Source organism: Salmo salar, chromosome 23 (genome assembly GCF_965601325.2).
Source record: "Salmo salar chromosome 23, fSalSal1, whole genome shotgun sequence".
NCBI classification, from domain to species: Eukaryota; Metazoa; Chordata; class Actinopteri; order Salmoniformes; family Salmonidae; genus Salmo; species Salmo salar.
The window spans coordinates 9,873,498-9,899,290 of record NC_138313.1 but is presented as its reverse complement, the minus strand read 5'-3'; the positions used below and the strand labels follow the sequence as shown (position 1 = coordinate 9,899,290).

Genomic DNA, 25,793 nt, shown 5'->3' with positions numbered 1-25,793 from the left:
CTACCGGAGCGGTAACCTATACAGTCCACAGATGGATACTACCGGAGCGGTAACCTATACAGTCCACAGATGGATACTACCGGAGCGGTAACCTATACAGTCCACAGATGGATACTACCGGAGCGGTAACCTATACAGTCCACAGATGGATACTACCGGAGCGGTAACCTATACAGTCCACAGATGGATACTACCGGAGCGGTAACCTATACAGTCCACAGATGGATACTACCGGAGCGGTAACCTATACAGTCCACAGATGGATACTATATACTGTTCAATCAGAAAGTACTTCCACATTTTGTTCCAGCCTTTTTCCAAAAAAAACAAAAAATAAAAAAAAAAATTCGATATATTTTTTCATTTTCATCCATATCGGGGGAACCGTTTAGAAATTACAGCACTTTTTGCACAAAGTCCCTCATTTTAGGGGACCAAAAGTATTGGGACAAATTCAATTGTGTATTGAAATAGTCAAACGTTGAGTGTTTCTGAACACTTCCACATTCATGTGGATGCTACCATGACTACGGATAGTCCTAAATATACCGTGAATACTGATGAGTGATAACGTTAGACGCACAAATATCATATCCCCAAGACATGCTAACCTCTCACCATTACAATAACAGGGGAGGTTAGCATTTTTGGAGGGATATGACATTTGTCCGTCTGTAACCTTCTCACTCATCAGTATTCACGATTCATTCAGGACTATCCGTAATCATGGTAGCATTTGGATTTTAATGTAGAAGTGTTTAGAAACATTCTATTGTTATATACAATACAAGTGACTCCAAAATGGCACAATGCATTATTTACCATTCATTTCTATTGGGCACAAAATAATCTGAAACACAACCAAAACAAACAAATGCATCCAACAAGTTTGTAGAGTCACAAGCTGTAATCATTGCGTGCTAGAAATATGGGACCAAATACTAAACTTTTAACTACTTTAATACACATAAGTGAATTTGTCCCAATACATTTGGTGCCCTAAAATGGGTGGACTATTGTACAATTCTAAAAATCAGGTGATTCTAAACGAATCGCCAGATATTGATTAAAAAAACAATGCCCTCAAATTTAAGCGGACAGTCTGCACTTTAACCTCAATAGCCACTGTAACTTTTGGAGGAGTTCACTGTATATTACTCTTCCCCTCAGCACACTGGGCTGGACACAGTGGACATCACCTTTCTGAATTGCTCGACGGGATGAATAACGTTTATTTAAAAACAGATGTCGGATTCTAAAGTAGCCTCTTTATTGGCAACCAATGGGAGAGTGCAGATGAAATGACATTAACTCAGTCTCTCACGCCGCATTGGAGTACAGGTAGAGGAGCCATGTTTCCATTCCAGCATCTCCTTGTCAGAGTGAAGCCTTACTGCACTGACACTCTAGTGCATTAGAGAATGGGGGGAGTGAAAAACAAAGACAACTTCAAAGCCAATGAGACGGCAGCTGTAGAATTTTAATAAGCCCTCCTTTCCTCTGATGATGGCTGTGTGTGTGTGTGTGTGTGTGTGTTACTGCGGCACAGACAGACAGTCACAAGCGCACATACTGTGCAAATACACTCGTGTGCGCACACACACACACGAGCACCCAGTGACTCACCTGCTGTACCTCCGTCTCTCCGTTTGAGGTCTTCTCCGTGTACACAAACGAGTTGAAAATTCTCTGCAGAAAGAGAGAGCGAGAGCGAGAGCGAGAGCGAGAGCGAGAGCGAGAGCGAGAGAGAGAGAGAGGAGACACAAAAACATGGTTAGTATGCTGTAGAAAGACTTACTGCAGTGGTTCGTTTAAAAAACCTAAATCACTGCACACAGACGCAAATCCACATGGGATTTATTCTGATTGCTTAAAGGCCCACTGCAGTCCAAAAAAATGTTATTTCCCTGTGTTTTAAGTATATTTCCACACTATGAGGTTGGAAAAATACTGTGACATTCAAAAAAAAAATGTAAGAGCTGTTTGAAAAGACCACCTGAAATTTCAGCCTGTTTTGGTGGTATGAGGTTTTGGCCTTCCATGGTGACATCGCCATGCGGTAAATGATTTAATAGACCAATAAGAACGAGCTCCAAACCTCTCTGCCAATAACATCTGGTCAAATTCTGCCTACAGGCTGACTTGACTGCAAAACAATCTGAACCCATTCAACATGTTTGGTGTAGGCAACATATACTGTACAATAGACATCTTCCACCAATCCTTAAAACACGTTTGACCTAGGCATAAATCCATATTTTGAAGCAATAGTAGATGTCCTTGTACGACCTCGGCACCAACACAAACTCAATGAGCCCCCAAGAAAACAGTTAAAACACCTGCACTGGTATGCTATGCACACTGACACACACAAAACACACACCCAAGAACACAACTTTTTTAAGCAAGCTTGTCTCCTGAGTACCGTACCACACACACGCCGCGCCCCCCCGCCCCCCAAACATCAGGCACAACATTTAGTGCAAGGCGGAGGCGCACTAAAACAACAGTTAAATAAACGTTGACTTAAAGTGGCAGGTGTTTCACTGTAAGCTTCTCTGCTGCTTCACTACAGACACACACACCAGTCCTGTCCACACATACTGTAGGACACCTTACAGAGCGGAGGGGCACCACCTACCCAGCATGCTTCACTCCACACCACTCCGCCCGCCAACGCAGAGTTCACTCCACTTTATTGCATTACCATGGTAACCCCCCCCCCCCCCCCCCCAATAAAGGTAGATGTCAAAACAAGCATTGATTTATGGGACCTCACACAATCAAGAGGAGACTTGTCACGCTGAACTAGGTTCCTAAATATCAACACAAGGAAAACCTAAAAAGCCGGCTGTCAGGTAGAGAACAGTCCTGTCTGAGCTGGTTTTATTCTCTCTACTGTAGTTAAAGTGCTAGGCTTTGGTCGACACTGGGAGGTATGTGTTAGTAAAACTTGGGAGAAACAGACACACAAAAGACAAAAAGCTGCACATTTCACCTGCAGTGTTATTCAGACAACTAGCCCAACCTCTTAAAATTGTGAAATAAACACATGAAGCACAAAAACAAACTGAACCATCCCCACAGCTAGCTAGCTAGTGTTAGAGTTAGCTTAACGCTGTATCGTTAGCTGGTCTTCCACCGTGCAGGCTGTTTGTTTTTGGATGTGGTCCAGCAGCTTTCACAGCTATACCCTGGGCAGGGAGGAATGCCTCAATCTCTAACCCAATACGGCTCACCCTGGCTGGGCCACCGGGGCCGGTTGATGTGACGCCCCTAATTTCTATCTGAAACCTAAAGCTTGGGGTGGCCCTCTTCAATGAACAAACCCACCCACGGCCTAATTTGCCCAAATTAACTAAATCTTATACACCTTTCACATAAGATTTACATTTATATGACCCCCCCCCTTCAAAATGGCCCATTTTTACCACGTTCTTGCCGACATAAGCCTTCTATACATTCCCATGCCACGCTGGCGACGAGTGGGAGGGGTGTGCAGATGTGGGTGGGCGTCTGCTTGAAGGAATCCAGAGTAAGTCCATTTGAAATCAAACACTGACAGCATCCCTTTTGATTTAAACAAAACGTTTCATACATGTTTGTACGTTGAAGAAGTGGCCCGACAGTGACTTTTTGGACCTGAATGCCAAAACATTCAGGAGATAAAAGGTGCTCAAACTTGACCCTTTTTACATACGGGAAATTCCAAGGTAACGGAATTACACTTTGACTAAGTTTTTTTTACTTTAAATGTTTGAAAAAATAAAAATAAAAAAAATACATTGATTTCAAAGTTTAGAAAACTATACAACTATGTACAAGGACTACTTAACAATGTCCACAAACACTCTGGATAAGAGCGTCTGCTAAATGACGTAAATGTAAACATTTACAAAAACGAATTTAGTGGAAGAACTGTGCAGATGCAAACTTTGGTAACTGAATGTCAAATTTTCCTCAGGTTTGTATGTGTCCACGTTTTCCAAAAACTCTTAAATATATGCTCCGAATTAAGACTCAAAAGATGTCTGCAGAAATAATGGTGTGTCAGCTATGATATGGCGCCTTGAGTTTAAATAAATCTCTTTTGGTTATTGAACTATGTTATGTGAAGTGGATTCACACCCGGTAACGGAGCTACATTCCGGTCCCCTGATCTGTGCTACACCGAAATGCAGAATGATGGGTATTCATGTCATTCTTCTCATGTTTCACAAGTTTGGACAGCATAGCAAAGTAGAGTGCAGTACAATACAGCAGGGTAGAGTACAGTACAGTGCAATAGAGTACAGTATGGTTCAGCACAGTACAATATATTGTAGTCTACTCTACCGGGGTAGCAGGTAGCCTCGAGGTTAGAGCGCTCGGGACAGTAACCAAAAGGTCGCTGGCTCGGAAAAACAAATCTATTGCTGTGCCTTTGAGCAAGGCACATAAGCCTGACTGCTCCATTGGTGAGATTCAATGGCGACCCTGGCCATGACCCCACTCCCTGCGTGTGTCTCAGGAGGAGTTGGGATATGAAAGAGTGAATGAGAGAGAAAGAAATGGCCAGAAGAGAGGGGTTGTCCAGAACGACTGTTTTTACACTTGGTTAGACCTCCAGACGAGAGAACCGCTATGAGCTGAACATAACAGTACGCCAGCGGAAGGGATCACAGTAGCAGGTGACCCAATTGTGGTTTGCGACTTTGATTTCTCATTGTAGCCAATTCGGTTGGAGTAATTGCATTTCAGATTCTTTGGTAAACCTATTACCATAATCACTATAACTAATGGGTAGCTCTACCATTACTTGTTACTTCTGTGAACTTCCATTATCCTCCCTCTAAATGAGAAAACATCTTAAAGATGTGTGTTTTTGGGTAACGGAATTAGAAGGCACAAAGCAGTATCTCTTAAACTTACTGAAGGTAAACATCTTCAAAAGACCATGTTTCCCATCTGCTTATCCAGAAATCAGCCTTTACTTATGCCAAATTTTTAAGACAGAAAAAGGGTTGGAAAAATTTATCTATGCCTTAATTTACCTCCCCAAAAAATAGACTCTTCGCTTTCATTTGACACCCAGTTTGTTATGCTCCTATAAAAACACGCTAAGGCTCATGGGTTATTTTCAATGGAAATGCCCATACCATGAGACATCCATGTCTTCATCACTGGAAAAAGATAAATGGTTTAGTTTGATATCATTTAAAAACTTTGTGCTTGATTGAAACTATTTTACACTTATACAATTATAAAATGTTCTAACCTTTAACGTCAATTATCAAAAAAAGGCGTCAACTCAGATTCTTTTGTCATATTCACATATGCTGAAGCAGAGACATTTGACGTTTCTGTGTTGTGCCCGCCATCGGTTGAGACAGAGTGGGTGTCATTTAAATTAGGGCTGGGCGACACAGTCAAAATATCATATCACAATATTTAAAAAAATTAGGTATGACGTATTTGACAGTATTTTATGTTTTTGAGTAATACAAGTTCTAAATTTGCTTTATAAGTAGTGCGTGACCCTAGGGTGGCAAGAAATGCAGTGCATTCGGAAAGTAAAATTGATAAAATATATATATTCCCCTTTATATATATATATATATATATATATATATATATATATATAAAGGGGAAGGTTTTCATCAAGGATCTCTCTGTATTTTGCTCCGTTCATCTTTCCCTCAAACCCGACTGGTCTCCCAGTCCCTGCCGCTGAAAAACATCCCCACAGCATGATGCTGCCACCACCCTGCTTCACCGTAGGGATGGTGCCAGGTTTCCTCCAGACGTGACGCTTGGCGTTCAGGCCAAAGAGTTCAATCATGGTTTCATCAGACCAGAGAATCTTGTGTGGCCTACCACTTCGCGGCTGAGCCGCTGTTGCTCCTAGCCGTTTCCACTTCACAATAACAGCACTTACAGTTGACCGGGGTAGCTCTAGCAGGGAAGAAATGTTAATCAATCACTGACTTGTTGGAAAGGTGGCATCCTATGACGGTGCAACATTGATAGTCAATGAGCTCTTCAGTTAGGCCATTCTTCTGTCAATGTTTTCTATGGAGATTGCATGGCTGTGTACACGATTTTATACACCTGTCAGCAATGGGTGTGGCTGAAATAGCCGAATACAACAATTTGAAGGGGTGTCCACATACTTTTGTGTATATATAGCGCATGTTTGGAAGAAGTCGCTCAAATCAAAAAAAGGGGAGTGGACAAAAAGTAATTAATTTGGCCGGTCTAAAAGGTACTGCATCGCAGTGCTAGCGACGTCGCTGCAGTTCCGGGATTGATCCCGGGCTGTGCCGCAGCCGGCTGTGACTGGGAGACCCACGAGGCGGCGCACACTTTTCCCAGCGTCCCAGCCAAATATATACAGACGGAACTTCGGTGAAACAAAATCACTTTGATTGATTATCAGACAAGTGACAGGCTTTTGGTTGGTAGTAGGTTACTACGCGACTGAAGAGCAAAATAATCCACTTTGTTACGCTACATAACGTGTTAGCTAAATGTTCTGATCAGTGCTGATAAATGAGCCAACTAGATTAATATCATCATGAGCAGCACTCATCTCAATTTAGCTAAACCCCCCCCCCCACCCTAACTTATTTTATTTAACTATGCAAGTCAGTTAAAAACAAATTCTTATTTACAGTGACGGCCTCGGAACAGCGGGTTGTTCAGGGGCAGAATGACAGATTTTTACCTTGTCAGCTCGGGGATTCGATCCAGCAACCTTCCGGTTACTGGCCCAACGCTCTAACCACTAGGCTACCTGCCGCCCCATTGTAGCCTAACCAACAGATTCAGTGAAAACTAAAATATGACACTGAGCACGGTTACAACGCACACAACAATGCTGACAGTTTAAAAATAGCTGACAAACCACAGGCAGAAAATAGAGAATCCTCAAATGATCCAGGCTGGGGACAGGGAGCGGGCACAGGCGGCGAAGCATTTTGATTAGAAGGCTGTGACCAGGGAAGGTTGTGGTGGAGTGGGGAAAATAAACCTATTAGCAATTCAGTCACCTTCAAAGGCCAGTCCGGAGCCTTGAGCCACAGTCTTTTCGGGTTGGACTGGTGAGGGAGGGAGTGGGTTGGGGGGGGGGGGGGGTCAGTCACAGAAAACTACACAATTTAATCCTCTCTTTAGGGCCGACTGATCAGTGGACCAGGGTTTGGGAGATCCCCGTCGGTCTGACACCCTGAAGGGGTGATGGAAACATGGACGCATTACTTCGGTGTGGTGCACCAAGTTCCCCCATACTGTGCCTGCATGGGTGCGTTTGGGAGTTATATATATATATATATATATATATATATATATATATATATATATATATATATATATATATATATATATATATATATATATATATATATTCCACGTGCTTCGCAGAGGGAGGCGACGGTGGGAGCGTGTGGGAGCCCAGGGGGTGGGCGGGAAGGACAGACGACTCAAGCGTGGTACAAACAGACGAGAAGACAGACAGCCTTTAGGAGGCTGAGATAGACTGAGGTAGTATCTGCATCCTGCTGTTGGTACGCTGCTTCTCTCCTTGCCATCCCCACTCTCAGATACGCTTCGCTCGTTTGCACTAGAAAGGGCTAGAGCCGGGAGTCAGGCAACCCTAGTTCTGCCTCCGATGTGAAGGTTTTTTTCAGGCTCTCTACACATACTAGAACACAGATTCCCTGCTATCCACCATTTTGATTGTAGGGTTAGTTTCCATATTGCAGTGTATTTGTTACTTGGAGCATTATAGCTCTATATGCCGATATCTTGGGAGTACTGGAGAAACCAAAAGGGTTCACTACTGGGGGGAGCAGGTCTAATAAAGTCCAAAATGCGACATTTCTAAAACCCCAGAAACATGTTCTAGTTTATTAATGTCTGCATTTCAATTCAGTGCCACAGATTAAGGCAACATTTTCTAATGAAATGACTGGGCCGTCCCTGCTTGTCTGCAAAATACGTGATGTAATCAATTTCAATTGTCAATCTTAAGTATGAAAGCACACAGAATCTCTCTGCCGATAGGAGGCCGTTCCTTCTCTTACTCAACCAAAAGTGGTACCACGTGGGAGCAAAAAAAAAAGATTGCATTTTCTCCGTACATTAACGGATGAGCCAGTCACAATTCGTACTTATTTATTTAACTAGGCAAGTCAGTTAAGAACTAATTCTTATTTACAATGACAGCCTACCGGGGAACAGTGCATTAACTGCCTTGTTCAGGGGCAGAATGGCAGATCTTTAACTTGTCAGCTCAGGGATTCGATCCAGCAACCTTTCGGTTACTGGCTTAACGCTCTAACCACTCGGTTACCTGCTGCCCCGAATGCAATGTAGGCTATGGATAGTAGCTAGCTAAGTGGACAGATGCAATGCACATACAATACTAAATACTTCCTCCAAGATAGCCAGCTACTGTAACTAGTATTGACATAATTAAAACACAATGGATTAGCTAGTTTCCATGAAACAGCTGCCTGTGTTAGTGCAGTGTCCTTAGCTAGCTAGCTATGTTGTGCTAGCTAGCCAATATGCTAACGCTAGCTAGCTAAACATTTGGCTATGGGCTGGAAATGGCAGTATGGAGAATGAATTCAATTGATTCTTTGACATTTGCTAGGCGTCAACAAGGAATTTCTACAAAATAGTTCAAGATAGCTTGAAATCTAAACAATAAGCAATACGCACGGACATGCATTGCCAAACAACGCCATTGGCACGTTCTGGTTTGGAGTGATTTAACAAGGTTGAGTGAGTGGCTGACGACTTCCAAGGTCTTTGCTGTGTGAACACAAGAGATTACTTAGCACCTCTGAACAGAGTGTCGGCAGTCAATGTCAGCAGGCATTACTAACAATCCTACCGATGTGTCTGAGCTTTTACTAACGAACCCTCTGACCCTCAGGCTACATCTCTAAATCCACACCCCCTCTCGTCTCTGCACTGAAGAGGGAGGCTTTTGGGAACGATGTGTGTGTGTGTGTGTGGTGTGTCAAATCACATTTTATTGGTCACATACACATATTTATCAGATGTTATCGCAGGTGTAGAGAAATGCTTATGTTCCTAGCGCCAACACTGCAGTAATATCTAACAATATACAACAATCTAAAAGTAAAAGAATGGAATTAAGAAATATAGAAATGTTAGGACAATGTTGGAGTACGGAGTAGTGTGGGTGTGTACGTGCATAGCTATGCCGAGAGGGAAAGAAAACACAGCAAAATGAGTTCACATGCAATTAGTTCCACATTTTTTTCCTGTATTGTTTGTAAATATGCCTCAGTTGTCATGGTACTCTGACTGAACCATAATAGATGACAGGTCAAATGGCTGTTTATTGGAGAGAAGGAAAAAAACACATCTACAACTCAATTTAGGTCGAAAAACATGGTTCAGCACAGAAATACTGGAGGTCCAGCACAAGTACGTCTGGTAGAGTAATGATCTCAGTTCGTTGCTACGCCAACCTACTGTGGTATGGCCTAAAACATTGAAAGCCCATAAATCACACCATGCCATTCCAAGGCCTCGGACCCAAAGAACCGCTCCGACTAGCCACATACGATGGCTTCTCAGCATGGGCATACCCTCATTAAGCATCATGTTAAGAACCTCAGTTATAGAATGGAGCATGCAGTAAACAATACAGGCACCCCGCATTTAAAAAAAAAATGGCTCCTAAAAATATAACCATAGCAAAAACCAAGCTATATCATGATCACACCCATGTAGCAGCCTAGACTAGCCTGCGCTTTAGGCCTGATCTCTACTTTGGTGAACTCTGGAGGGGCCTCCCTTCCCCCTGCCTCTCCCTCCTCCCCCAGTCAAGGGAGAGAGGCCTGTCAAGAGTGTGCGGTTCTGAAATAACAAACCCCCTTTTGTGCAAACAGCGGGGCCATAGAGAGGCCGGGACACCCAGCACAGAGCAGATCCCCTACACTGATCCCAGACATGTCCCAGCCTCCCAGACCCACAGCACAGACACTGTTTGCTGCTCTACTCACTGCTCCAGTAGACAGAATATAATGCTTCCCACATGTGAGGGAGAGAGGGGGAAGGATGGAGAGGGGGAGAGAACAATGACAACAGTGGAGGCTGGTGTTTTATTACAACCTCTCCCTGCAGCTACACCTCTCCCCGCAGCTACACCTCTCCCCGCAGCTACACCTCTCCCCGCAGCTACACCTCTCCCCGCAGCTACACCTGCTTATTGTAAAGTGTCCAACTGAGAAATAATGTGCACAGGGAAATGTCATTCCAAATCAGAAACAAAAGATAATTATTTTTGCTTGTAGATTGTAACTGAATTTCAACAGAAAAATTGGGTCATAAATGTTGACCCGAACAAGATCCATGGATTCTTTCAAGATACGGGGATTTGTCTAATGAGGCGAATAAGCTCAAGGTCGATAGAAACAGAGGAAAAACAACTAGAATTTTTCCATAACCCTTCACTACATACCTACGAAGATAGACACAGACCGACAGACAGACGAGAGAAGGGAGAGAGAGAATGATCAGTAAACATGGAAGGGGAATGCTGTGCCAGAATAACAGCTCAGTGTTTCATCTACCTGGAGTTCAAATTTACTTTAAAAAGAGTCTGTCTGGACATCCTATAAGGCTGTTTTACGTGTAGACAGACACACAAACGAGATGAATTGTTCTCTGCTCCCGTCCAACAACAAAAAAAAAGCACATTGTGAATTTGTGAGTCGTAAGGCTGCTTTGCTGCAGTGGCTGATGGGAGAGTGACAGCAGCGGCGCCTGCGTCTGATCTCATCCTTCTGAAGGTGTTAGAAATCGCGAGGTGAACCTTGCCTCTGCGCCAGCGCCGAACTCTGAGCTTCAAAGAGAAATGCACAGCTCGCAATGGGGCGACAAGTGGAGAAAATGGAAAACGAGAGAGAACGGAGAGAGCTCACGTCTCCGTCTGACATTCCCGTGCTCATCCATCTCCCCCGGATGGATCACAAAGCCCCCGCGCTCCCTCCCTTCCTGCCCCACAGACAGAGCTCCGGACTGGGCTGGGGCCAGGACTACCCCCTCTGCCCTGGTGTCTACTGTCGTTTACCATGCAGTCTGGAGCTTTGGGTGGAGGGGGATCCAATCAAACCCAGATAGCAGCAGTGCTGTAGAAGGGGGCCAACAGGGAGGACTGTAGTGGGTGTAGGCCAGGGGGAGCCGAGGGCTGGTTGTAGACCAGGGGGAGCCGAGGGCTGGTTGTAGACCAGGGGGAGCCGAGGGCTGGTTGTAGTGGGTGTAGGCCAGGGGGAGCCGAGGGCTGGTTGTAGACCAGGGGGAGCCGAGGGCTGGTTGTAGTGGGTGTAGGCCAGGGGGAGCCGAGGGCTGGTTGTAGTGGGTGTAGGCCAGGGGGAGCCGAGGGCTGGTTGTAGTGGGTGTAGGCCAGGGGGGGCAGAGGGCTGGTTGTAGTGGGTGTAGGCCAGGGGGAGCCGAGGGCTGGTTGTAGTGGGTGTAGGCCAGGGGGAGCAGAGGGCTGGTTGTAGTGGGTGTAGGCCAGGGGGAGCCGATGGGCTGGTTGTAGTGGGTGTAGACCAGGGGGAGCAGAGGGCTGGTTGTAGTGGGTGTAGGCCAGGGGGAGCCGAGGGCTGGTTGTAGTGGGTGTAGACCAGGGGGAGCCGAGGGCTGGTTGTAGACCAGGGGGAGCCGAGGGCTGGTTGTAGACCAGGGGGAGCCGAGGGCTGGTTGTAGACCAGGGGGAGCCGAGGGCTGGTTGTAGACCAGGGGGAGCCGAGGGCTGGTTGTAGTGGGTGTAGGCCAGGGGGAGCAGAGGGCTGGTTGTAGTGGGTGTAGGCCAGGTGGTGCAGAGAGGTGGATGTTGGGTTGGTGTAGGCCAGGGGGGAAAAGGGGTAAGACAAATGTGGGGTTGTAAAACTGGAGCCGAGTTGTGGAGAAGTGGAGGGATTCTACCTCAGCCTGGGAATTTTCCACCCTTCCCCCTGGGCTTGCCATTTGAGTGGGGAGAAGAGCAGACCTAGCCCTCGTTCTGTAACCAAGGACCTGTTAAAAAAGATACAACCAATCCAATGAGCTGAATGATACACTTAAATGAGTGAGTGACAAGAGTTAACCTCTATGGGCTAGGTGGGACGCTAGCGTGCCACCCGTGGTGCACTCCATCAACAGCAGGTGCATTTCAAGAGCGGCAAATTTGAATCCAAATAAATGTCAAAATTCAAATTTTTCAAACATACAACTATTTTACACCCTTTGAAAGATAAACATCTCCTTAATCTAACCACGTTTTACGATTTCAAAAAGGTTTTACGGCGAAAGCATAAATTTAGAGTATGTTAGGACAGTACATTTACAAGAGTTGTGTGTAATGTTTTGTCAAGTCAAAGACAGGGTCACCAAAACCATAAAACCAGCTAAAATGATGCACTAACCTTTTACAATCTCCATCAGATGACACTCCTAGGACATTATGTTAGACAATGCATGCATTTTTAGTTCTATCAAGTTCATATTTATATCCAAAAACAGCGTTTTACTATGGCATTGATGTTGAGGAAATCGTTTCCCTCCAATAACCGGCAGTCAAGTCAGCGTCACAAATTAAATAATTAAAATTAGAAAACATTGGTAAAATATTATATTGTCATTTAAAGAATTATAGATTTACATCTCTTGAACGCAATCAACTTGCCAGAAAATACGCGTTGCGATACAGATTAGACGTCATGTTGGGGAGATCTAAAATCGAAAATACTATGTAAATAATCCATTACCTTTGATTCTCTTCATCAGATGTCACTTCCAGGTATCACAGGTCCATAACGAATGTAGTTTTGTTCAAAAAAGCTCATCATTTATGTCCAAAAATCTCCGTCTCGTTAGCACATGATCTAAGCCAGCCGGACTTCTCGTCATGAACGAGGGGAAAAAATATATTTACGTTCGTTCAAACATGTCAAACGTTGTATAGCATAAATCATTAGGGCCTTTTTTAACCAGAACATGAATAATATTCAAGGTGGACGAATGCATACTCTTTTATAATGTATTGGAACGAGGGTACCCAACATGAACTCGCGCGCCAGGTGTCTAATGGGACATCATCGTTCCATGGCTCTTGTTCGGTCAGATCTCCCTCCAGAAGACTCAAAACACTTTGTAAAGGCTGGTGACATCTAGTGGAAGCAATAGGAAGTGCCAAAATATTCCTCCGCCCCTGTGTTTTTCAATGGGATAGGTTTAAAGGTAATACAACACATCAGGTTTCCACTTCCTGTCAGAAAAAGTCTCAGGGTTTTGCCTGCCAAATGAGTTCTGTTATACTCAGACACCATTCAAACAGTTTTAGAAACTTTAGAGTGTTTTCTATCCATATATAATAAGTATATGCATATTCTAGTTACTGGGTAGGATTAGTAACCAGATTAAATCGGGTACATTTTTTTATCCAGACGTGCAAATGCTGCCCCCTAGCCCTAACAGGTTAAGAGAACACAGTGCAGCGGTCTAGAAGACGTCTGAGAGACAGAGGAGTGATCCAGGCAGCCATTTTATCTCTCAGAGTAGCGACGGAATCTATAAAAAGAGACGGTCTGCAATCGGGCAGAGCATAACTGGATCGGACGAACAAGCCCAGCTTAGCCCAGTATAACCACGCCCCAGTCAGACTGTATTCCATGTTTATGCCGGCAGTCAGGGCCGCTGCCAGAGCCAGGCTAAATCAGACGGACGTGTGGAGGATGAGGCCTTTCCTCTCGGTCCCTTCAGGACATCCACAGACGCCCGAGGAAAACTGAGAAGTCAGAGGGAGTCGGGCTAATCTCTACCATCGTAACATAAACCCTAGTGGTTTAGAAGAGGACTGAATTCTCATTAAAAATGGTCTACGTAACAACCCGTTAAGTCTAGAGTTGGGGACATAATCCAGTGTTCTGGGATAAGAGGTAGTGCTCTCAAGGAGGACACGTGACACGTCTGTAATGTCTGCGGTCCTCCACCGCTAAAGTGCTTTTTCTTTTACTAGAGCCTGCCTACAGGCTGTTAGGGTTACCATGCTCCTCACAGAGACGTCCTTTTCACGTCGGGACGACGACCCAAAGTATACCCCTGCTGCGCACCCCAACGTATGACGGAAAACAAATTGACGACGGAAAGACTTTTCCACCGCGGCTATCGAAGTCTCACAACAACTGAACTCCGTCCAACGTCTCCGACTTTATAACACACACACAAAGTCTGGATGGGAATAACGGCATGTCACTGAAGTGGGAACTGTTCCAACACAAGCTGAAAACCAAATATGTCTAAGCCCTTCCATTAAGCTGATAAAAAATCCTTGAGAGTTGGGAGGCCAGAACATCCTCCCACTGTATGGAGTTTGGTAACGATCCTGGAACGCACAGACGAGACGACTTAACACTTTTTATGAGGAGCGGAGTGTAATATTGTCCGGGATATTGGACGGGCCAAGAATCGTTAAAAAGAAGGTGTGTCCGCTGTTAGTACAAGACATTGCACGCCATATGCCAGGGTGTGTATTTCACATGATGCTATATTGCAGAGCAGCTTTTAGAGCGCCTCTAAGCGGGTATGTCGTTTATTTTGTGATTGATAAGACGCATGGGGTTCGGCGTGTGCACACTTACCCACGCCTGACCAAGCGCGTGCGCTTGCCATTATGGGTCAACTCTTTTGAACCCTGCCCTGACCCCAGCACCTCCTGGCTCTAACTAAAATGTGCCATCGGTGCCCTCTCCCACCCGCGGTGCTCACAGATGACCAGGGGCCTGCCAGGCCAGGTTGCCCGGTGCCCAGGGTCTCACCCACACCTTGTGTAGAGGACAGACCGCGTGCCAGCCGCTAGCTAGACCCCCGTGCCAGCCAGCCGCCCTGGCAGTGCCAGACAGAGTCACACTCTGGTGACACACCCCATACTGGAGTCTTTCACTGTGAAGAGAGAGAGAGATGGGAGGTGAATGAGAGGTGGGGAAAGAAGGAGGGAAAGAGGACGAATGAGAGGCTGAAAGAGAACAGGAATGGCATCTATCCATCCTGCTATACGGCGTATGTGGGAAACGTAACTTTTCAACACACTTTGAGGAAGTAAGCATTTTTTCCCCCAGATAGAGTAATTCTGATCAAAAGTCCCAGAGAACGTATTTCACAAAAGTCTAACAAGGCAAAACGCACGGTGTCTGAAGGCTTGTTAAGGGCCCCGGCTCAAACCACCTCAGAGGACAAAGCCAACTGCTCCCCTACCGTATCAACACTTAGAAAGATCTGCCTTTCTGCTTCAGAAAAAGCCAGCACAGTACTGGCCTGAAATTCTCTCTCTGAAGCACAACAGAGATCATCGGAACATGTGAGAAGGAGAAAGAGCAGGAGAGGGAGGGAGAGAAGAAAGGGATGAGTAGTAGTCCTGGGGTGGTCCTCGTCCTCCACTTTTCAGTGTGTGGTGTGAGATCTTGTCTGGCTGTAGTTTCAGGGTCTTTGTTATAGAGGTCGACCGATTATGATTTTTTAACGCCGATACCGATTATTGGAGGACCCAAAAAAAGTCGATATATAATGACAATTACAACAATACTGAATGAACAATGAACACTTATTTTTACTTAATATAATATATAAATAAAATCAATTTAGTCTCAAATAAATAATGAAACATGTTCAATTTGGTTTAAATAATGCAAAAACAAAATGTTGGAATAGAAAGTAAAAGTGCAATATGTGCCATGTAAAAAAGCTAACGTTTAAGTTCCTTGCTCAGAACATGGGAACATATGAAAGCTGGTGGTTCCTTTAAACATGAATCTTCAATATTCCCAGGTAAGAAGTTTTAGGTTGTAGTTAAAGGAATTATAGGACTCTCTCTCTCTATACCATTTGTATTTCATATACATCTTTGACTATTCTTATAGGCACTATAGTATTGCCATCCTAATCTCGGGAGTTGATAGGCTTGAAGTCATAAACAGCGCTGTGAAGCAAGCATTGCGAAGAGCTGCTGGCAAACGCAGTAAAGTGCTATTTGAATGAATGCTTACGAGCCTGCTGCTGCCTACCACCGCTCAGTCAGACTGCTCTATCAAATATCAAATCATAGACTTAATTATAATAAACACACAGAAATACAAGCCTTAGGTCATTAATATGGTCAAATCCAGAAACTATAATTTCGAAAAACAAAACGTTTATTCTTTCAGTGAAATACGGAACCATTGCGTATTTTATCGAATGGGTGGCAATCCTAAGTCTAAATATTGCTGTTACATTGCACAACCTTCAGTGTTATGTCATAATTATGTAAAATTCTGGCAAATTAATTACGGTCTTTGTTAGGAAGAAATGGTCTTCACACAGTTCGCAACGAGCCAGGCGGGCCAAACTGCTGCATATACCCTGACGCGAATGCGCTTTTGTTAAATCATCCCCCGTTTAGCTAAGTAGGCTGTGATTCGATAAATTAGGCACCGCACTGATTATATGCTACGCAGGACAAGCTAGATAAACTAGTAATATCATCAACCATGTGTAGTTAGCTAGTGATTGTTAAGATTTATTGTTTTTTAAAGGTAAGTTTAATGCTAGCTAGCAACTTACCTTGCCTTACCTCCTTGCTGCGCTCCCGTAACAGGTGGTCAGCCTGCCACGCAGTCTCCTCGTGGATTGCAATGTAATCAGCATCCAAAAATGCCGATTACCGATTGTTATGAAAAATTGAAAATCGGCCCTAATTAAAATCGGCCATGCCGATTAAAAATCGGTCGAACTCTACTTTGTTATTTAGGACTCACTCACACACTGCGAGGCCAGTTATGGAGTTCTGACTGCTTCGTCATACTTAGTCTGGCATGGCCAACACTAAACCTACTGTGACTTGGCCTGCAAGACATCACCTATACATAGAGAACCTTCCCTGGCCTTGATAGCAAAACGTTTGCTTACTGTAGCATTTCCTAGCATTTGATAGCCTAGCGTAGCATTTCCTTGCATTTGATAGCCTAGCGTAGCATTTCTTGGCCTGGCCACATGTCCTAGTTCGACATTAGTCTAGCACTGCACAAGACATGATTAACTCCCCATACAATTTGTGTTGGCTAGCAACGGTGCTAAGGGGAAAGGAAAGGGACTGTGGTGAGCAAGGAAGGAAAACATCAGCCCAGTCTAGGCAAATAAAGGAAACGCGCGCACCGCTCACACATCACTGGAAGACGTTTGGTCATTCCAACTCTGACCTGTTCATGCAGCCACTAGACTGTGACTGCTGCTGGCGTCACATCCACACGCACACTGATAAATGAATTAGAGCTTCAGAGAAGGATTATGAGCGGCGAGCCCCTTATGCGGCAGGAAACCACAACGCCAAAGAACACACGTAAAACACTCAATGAATGCGCGCACAAAAACACACACAGCATCTCCATTCACCCGGCCATGGTTGAGCAGAGAGGGGAGGGAAGTACTTTATCAACCAAGCAACTGCATGGAAAGACACCAGTCTACCTCACAGTCACGCGCCAGACAGTAGGAACATTGACAGATGTTGATGAGATGTTCCTATAAGGATAAAACTAATCACCCGTACTGTTTCCTATGGGACAATGAGCTTCATCTCGACCAACCTAAAGGCTACAACAAAGGGAGATAGAGGAAGGAAGGACAGAGAAAGGCAGGGGAAGAGCTGGAGGCAGAGAAAGGGCCTGTGCTTCAGAACTAGCACAGCAGCAATAATAACTAAACCACACAGCTCTATCTAGCACGGCCGTGAGACATTTGGTCTTGAAATAACATTTTTCAACATTTTTTACCAGGCTTCTCATTAAAAATAAACTCATGTTTGCTTTTCTCCCTTCAGAGAGAGAGAGCGCGGGAGAGCTGGGAGCCGAGAGAGAATCTAGAGATGTGTTGCAGCTGGGAAATTCCATGGTAAACGGAATTACACAAAAGTACGAAAATGTATGCACTCACTATTGCAAGTCACTCTGGATAAGCACATTGGCTAAATTACTAAAGTGTAAATGTACGCTGAGACTCAGATTGTGTACTTAAAAAAATGTATGCCAAGCAAAAAAAAGTGATTTCAACGTTTAGCAAACCATACAACTATGCATAAGGACGACTTTAAAACAATTTACAAAGAACCGTGCAGGTGCAAAGCCAAAATCTCCCTCAGTTTATGCGACCAAGCTTCCCAAAAACTTTGCGATTTTGACAACGAGGCCCTTTATCTATTTCCCCAGAGTCAGATGAACTCGTGGATACCATGTTAATGTCTCCGCGTACGGTTTAAAGGAAATTGCTAACTAGCGTAATAGCTAACTAGCGTTAGCGCAGTGACTAGAGGTCTATGGGTATCTGCAAGCATGATACTGGGCCACGGCCTCAGTGGGCCTACTGTGACTTGGGGCAAAGTCAAGGCCGCTGGGGGCTTTTCGGGTGCATTTACATAACAATGACTAACTGTTTACACCTTCGGTTGATAACACCTTCTCAAAAAGCAACTGTTTTGATTATGCAGGGATTGTTGATTCTGCTCTGCACAAGTCTAGCTATGGAAACTATTTCCCTAGTATTACATCATGCACAAGTGTAAAACTGGTGTTACAGTTTAAAAGCACCACTTGAGTTTGAAAAATATATTTTGGTTATTGGACTACAGTAAGTGATTTTACACCCGGTAACAGAATTACAGTAATGGCACTGCATAATGGGTCCCTGATCTGTAGTATACAGAAACACATAATTATAGATATGAATGCAAATCTCTTCAAGGTGATAAATCCTGAATTGGATAATATAGAAATATGCAATATCGTCGTCCGTTGCATATGGTATTATTCTACACACTGGCTATTATTCTAACAAGCTCCGCCCCCCAAACAAGACCAAATTTGATTGGTCCGGACTGAAACAAATCTGAATTTATCATAGACATCTATGTTTCACAAGTTCCAACATCAAAGCACAGTAGCGTACAATTCAATACATTGTATATATTTTACTTGTGTGCTCTGCTGAACTACACGTTTCTTTACTGTACTCTACTGTGCTTTGCTGTCCAACCTTTGTTAAACAGACGTCTATGATTGGTGACTGGACCAAATCTGAACCAATCATGGACGTCTATGGTTTTGGCCAAATCTATTGCTGGTCCGGACCTAAAATCAACGGCAATAATCAAGGCCAGTCCGGACAGACCAAATAACTACTTTTCAACATCCATGGACATCCGGTGGTCAGTTACCGATTTCTCTGAAATTCTGTTACCGATTTGGTAACAGAACTACGAGTTTTAAATCCCTTAATTGCTCCTGAGTGGCGCAGCGGTCTAAGGCACTGTAGCTCAGTGCTAGAGGCATCACTACAGACACCCTGGTTTGAATCAAGGCTGTATCACAATCGCCCGTGATTGCGAGTCCCCATAGGGTGGCACACGACTGGCCCGGGTTTGGCCGGTGTAGGCCGTCATTGTAAATAAGAATTTGTTCTTAACCAACTTGCCTAGTTAAATAAAAAGGTTAAATAAAAATGTTTTAAATTCATTAAAGAAATGTTGATCAGTAAAAACGCTACCTAATTGGTAGGTCTACCTTTACTTGTTACTTCTATGATCTGTCATTATCCGCCCTCCTCATGAGGGAGATATCTTAAGATATTTTCAAATTTGTCTGGGTTTTTGGAGCCGATTACATTTTTGGCCGATACCGATATGCGATATTTTCCTTGCCAAAAAACACGATACCGATATTAAAAATTTTAGCGGCCTTTTAAGCATTCTAGTACAGTTCAAAATGTAACACATGGACGCAGCGGTCGAAGGCACTGCATCTCAGCGCAAGAGGTGTCACTACAGTCCCTGGTTCAAATCCAGGCTGTATCACATCCGCCGTGATTGCGAGTCCCATAGGGCAGCACACAATTGGCCCAGCGTCATCCGGGCCGTCATTGTAAATAAGAATTTGTTCTTAACTGACTTGCCTAGTTAAGGTAACACACACACACACGTGTAAATGCCAACAAAATTACTTTTTTGTGTATGACCCCATTACCAGTAAAACATAATCAAAACCTATTTCTTTCACTTACTTGCTGTGCTGTTTCGTTGGTCATTTGCTCAGTCATTTCATTCTCGACCAGGATTTCTATGGAACGCCGTTTGGGGATTTGCGTGCCAAAAAAGATACACGTCAAATAACACTATCATGTGTCAAATGGGTAAACGTGTCAAATAAGCTTGTTGACCAATCAGGACCTGAAAATGACTGCACGTCACATAATAATTTAACACATTCATACATTTTGTACGTAATAATTACACATTGATTACATTATCACTCGTATTTCATATGTCACAACGATTCAGCGATACGTATACTATGATGCTGGTGAAGTTGTCTAGCTGGTCATAAAAAAAAGCTAGTTAGCTCATGGATGCAAACAATGTTCTTCCCCCAAAACAAAGCAAAACGACAATCTAGGTATCATCTAAAATAATCCTAATTTATAAGACAGTTCTTATTTGATTAATGGTGGTCGGACCAATCCGTGTGAAGCTAGCTACATTAAGGATTAGCCACAATAGTGGACTTTGCGTTTAGCCTTCAAAATAAATGGCATAATTCTACTATCTGTATTCATTTGCATCACTGTCAATAGCATACTTTTATTTTGAAGGCAAACCGCAAATTCCACTATTGTGCCTAATCCTTATTGTGGCTAGCTTCACAAGACATAACCTGTTCCGGTCGAACCTCACTAGCCAGACGAAGCTAGCTGGCTGCTTATAACGTTAGCTTTGGGTAACAAAGGCGATAGGCGAACAACAATACTTACTCACAAGGATTCCTAAATCATTGCTAAGAATTAGTGGTGTAACGGACCGTAGTTGACCCGTGATCCGTAAGGATCGCCCCCCACGGTTCGGCACGCACGTGAACCATGGATCACCTGCAAAGTTCAACCATCAGTGTGAAATTGTTTTACTGCCGCTGTCACTTTTTAAAGTAATAATTCCCTAAATCTCGATGCAGAGTTGCAGTGAAAAGATAAAGACGGATGCGTGCTGCGTTTTACTCTGAAGCCTGAAGGCCGATTTGATTGTTTTAACAAGCAGTTATGTGTACTGTTCACGTGGACGGGGCATGTTGAATCCCAACGAATCAATCCTGGATGCTCGCGTTGCAAAAAGCCAAGAAGAAAAAAAGAGCAGTGGAGGAGCTGAGGAACTGGAAAAGCCTCCCGCTTCATTTAAGTCTCGCGTATGGGAGCATTTTGGCTTCCCTGTCAAATATGATGACAGAAGAAGGGTGGTGGACAACACCATTACGGTTTGCAGGCAGTGTGCCACAAGATGGCTGTATGATCATGGAAATGCATTGAGCATGGCCACATATTTAAAGCGTCGTCACCCTGGTGTGTCAGTTACGGGAGACAACTCAGCCAAGAGACAAATTCTCACCGCGGCATTTAAGCCCTATGTTGCAGAATCAGACCGGGCTGAAGCCATCACCAAATCTCTTGGGATGTTTATCGCTGCAGACATGAGGCCATACTCTGTTGTGGAAAACAAAGGGTTTAAAAATACGGTGAAAGTGCTTGAGCCACGCTACGAAATCCCCTGGCACATCCACTTCAGTATGAAGATCGTGCCAGATCTTTATGAACAGGAAAATATCAAAATTGTCGACAAACTATCCAAGACATCCTCTGTTGCCCTCACCACAGACTGGTGGACCTCCAGGGCAACGGAAAGCTACGTGACTGTGACTGCTCACTACACCACAGAGGAGTGGGAGATGCGAAGTCCGGCGCTACAGACACGCCCCCTCTATGAGAGTCACACACGCACAAATCTGCCGCAGGTACTGCTAGGAGCAGTAGCAGAGTGGAAGCTAGAGGCGCCCAATAGCGATATCCCAACCACCACAGATAATGCCAAGAACCAAGTAAATGCAGTGATAGAGGCTGGACTGGGGCCACAGATAGCTTTCACATGTGATCAATTGAGCATCCCAAAGGGGAATCTCTGTGAACCAGATGGACCGCCTCCTTGGGAGGATCAGGAAGGTGGTTTCCTTATTCCACCGAAGCACAACAGCCGCTCATGTGCTTAAGACCAAGCAAGAAATGTTACAGCTACTGACCCACAAGCTCATACACGATGTCACAAGATGGAACTCCACTTATGACATGTTAGAGAGCTATCTTGAGCAGCAGGCAGCTGTATACTCTGCACTGACACACAAAACCCTGAAAAAAATAAAGACGTCGTCACCTTGTCTGATGACGTGAAAGTGGCAGGAGGAGGTCCTCCATGTGGTCAAACCCCTCAAAACGGTTACAACCCTATTGAGCACTGAAACTGCACCGTCTGTGTCCATGATCCTACCTCTGAAAACAAGGATTGTACAATCCGTGGCCCGAAGTGAGGAAGACGCACCATCACTAGAGATGAAAAGGCTGCCATAAGAGGACATTTTTTCTGATGTGGACACAGGCTATTTTTTTCATTCACTACTGTTCAAAGGAAGAAGGTATTTACATTTACGTCATTTAGCAGACGCTCTTATCCAGAGCGACTTACAGTAGTGAATGCATACATTTCATATATTTTTTTTTCTGTGCTGGCCCCCCGTGGGAATCGAACCCACAAGGTATCATGCATCATATTGCACTTTAATTTAACAATTGAGTATTGACCATTTTATTTCAACTTTGAAAAATCCCTTGCTTTAAGTGTTCTTTAAGTAATAAATGAAAAGCAAAGTTATTCATCTCCCTTTTTATTGCTGATCTGAAAAATGATGCGATCCGTGACTCAAAACCGTGATCCGATCTGAACCGTGAGTTGTGTGATCCGTTGCACCAATAAGAATAATGAAAATGACTGCAGTTCCTACTGGTCATTGTTTTCAGGCTGGTTGTATTGGTGCTAGCTAGGTACCAAGCTAAAGCTAGCTACCCCAGAAGTTGCGGTCAAACAAATGCTGCTTTATTGCCAACGCGGTAATGTAAAACACATTGTTAGTAGGCACCGGTGTTTGTTTGTTTGCAGACTTTTCTGTACAGCTTTGACAGAGCTACTGTATCTATTTTGACTTGCAAAAGACCCAAACGGCATTCCATAGTATGTATGTCGTGAAGCTAATAGCAGTGCCGCTATTACTGTGTAAATCCGGTAGGGCAACATCTGAAAAATAGCGCACTTGGTAGTATGTACCGGTGCTCGACCAGTCGGCGAAAGCCAACATCACACACACACGACAGAGAACGGTTGATTGTCAAGGTCAATGAATTTCATTATCTTGGCTTTAATGGGTTTCGTCTGAGTTGTCTCGCTGAAATTTTCTTACTCTTTCAAATGACTGCTCTACTTGTTGACTGCTCAATCCACACAGCAGACATTGTGGGCTAGTTTAGGTATGCTGTGTTGCACGTGCAGCACAAACTTTTACGTAGCGTCATTACGTCATGTACCTACGTTATATAGGTATGCACAGTAGCTTTGACAAAGTTTTTTTTAACATCGACGTTAAACTAGACATCGGGCCGATACCGATGTGGGCATTTTTAGCTAATATCATCCGACTCCGATATGTTCACCGATATATCGTGCATCCCTAGATTTTGGTAGTGTTACAAGGCAACGTTTCTTAAACTTACAGAAGGCAAAGCATTTCTCCAAAAAAAGTGTGACTATTAGTTGGCAGGGGTATTTACTTCAACATTATTGTGACTTCCTGGTAGATGTTTTCTAAGACCTCTTTTCAATCTGTTTGACCAGAAATCAAAGCTATTACTTACGGACACCTTTTTCAGATGGAAAATGGTATCTATGCCTTCATTTCCCCAAAAAGAGAGACTCTTATCTTTCATTTGACACCCAATTTGATATGCTCCTATAAACTTCACCTTGGTGCTCATGGGTCTTTTTACATGGAAATGACCAGCTGTTGATTTTGGCATGAGTTGAAATGCCCAATGGAAGCACCGGTGTTCTGACAAACTCACTCACACCTAATCCTTTGTTTTAAACCCAAACAACAATGGCGTCTGGATGAAAGACTGTAAGACGTGCCAAATCCTGGTTTTAACCCAGCGGGTGCCAGACTCAGCTGAGATAAACAATGCAGAGAAAAGACAGAGGCAAATACAATACACTAACAATCTATAGCTCACCGCACCAGACCCCATGGCTAAGGTCCTTCAACATTGGATTACCAGCTGAATGGAATGAGAACAGGAAAAAACATCCGTGTAGCGTTTCACTACGTTCCAGGTAGCTAGAACACATTAGGGAACATTTACCCAAGGATAAAGCAAAGCGAGGGGGAATTGGTGAATGATTTCACCACACACAAAGATGTGGTATGAGATATGTGAACCGAAGCGAGCTGTTGTTGTGTCTACATGTGTCAAACAGTCTACTGACAGCGAGCATACGGGGGAAATCTCCCAAAATAGGCCGTGTTCTCTCAGCTATTCAGTCACAATCATTATTGTGGGTACACTGTCATTGTGGATTAGTGTGAGAGAAAGTTGAGACAGATATTTTGTTTTTCCATCGAGACCCCCCCACACACACACACCGGTGTTTTACCTTATTGTAAGCTCTGAGGTTATTGTATACATCAGGAGTGTGACGCTAAAGACACGTGGCAAGCAAAATCAACAACCTCTGCATCATTCAAGAAGGCATTAATGTTCACAGTTACACTATAGCTAAACGGGCGTCCAGCGCTTCCCGTAACGCACTCGCGTTGCGTCACGTCCAATGGCCGTGTCCATGCTCAAGAATCAGAGGTTCAATTCTCGATGGATGACGTAAACATTCTATCTTTGTTGTACATGGCCTCGACTATACACCACTGGTTGTTTTATTAAGATTGATGAAATCAAGAAGCTACTACTAGCAAGCTAGCTATATTGACTAGCTAAGTTCACAATGTAAACAAAAGCAACTTGTGAAATCAGAATATAATTTAATACAACCACTAGCAATAATTTTACTTCTATGGGTACACACTATCAACAGCCAGTGAAATAGCATGGCGCGAAATACAAAACAGCAAAAATCTCATAATTTCATTTTCTCAAACAATCAACTATTTTACACCATTTTAAAGATAAGACTCTCGTTAATCTAACCACATTGTCCGAGTTCAAAAAGGCTTTACGGCGAAAGCATAAAATTAGATTATGTTAGGACATAAACTTCACAAGAAAAATCACACAGCCATTTTCCAAGCAAGGACATGCATCACAAAAAACAAAAATTCAGCTAAAATATTCACTAACCTTTGATGATCTTCATCAGATGGCACTCATCGGACTTCATGTTACACATTACATGTATGTTTTGCTCGATAAAGTTCATATTTATTTATTATTGATGAATATGCTACAGCACAGTAGGCTAAATAGAATAACGATGCCGTTCCGCTTTCAAAAACTCGCCCCGTGTAAAACGGCACATTTCGGCACATATAGTGGAGCTGAAGAGTTAGCCGTTATGTAAATGCACGCTGAAAAGTGCCTTGGCTCCAAGTTAGAGCAGGTCCGCTGGACCCATGGCCCAGGCAGACAAAAGTCTGAGCCATTTGGGTAAAACAATGGGGTACATTTCTCAATGTAAATGCACCAAAAGAGAACGGCCCCAAGGACATCAACACGTTTCTTGAATGCAAATCATGAAAAGATTTCACACTGTGAGCAATAGAAAGAGAGGTAGAGACACAGGAGGAGGGAGAGACAGCGAGCCTGTGCTTCAATTCTGATGATGCAGGAAACAT

At 43.9% G+C, this 25,793-nt stretch overlaps 1 protein-coding gene across 1 annotated transcript in view; it reads right to left on the bottom strand.

Annotated features, from left to right (window-relative positions):
• Positions 1-25,793, bottom strand: part of LOC106584031 (VWFA and cache domain-containing protein 1) — an 80,310-nt gene that overhangs the window by 42,044 nt on the left and 12,473 nt on the right. The window contains exon 2 of the mRNA XM_014168821.3: positions 1,627-1,689. Coding sequence (XP_014024296.1) covers positions 1,627-1,689 — 63 coding nt within the window. The remainder of the gene's footprint in view (positions 1-1,626; positions 1,690-25,793) is intronic.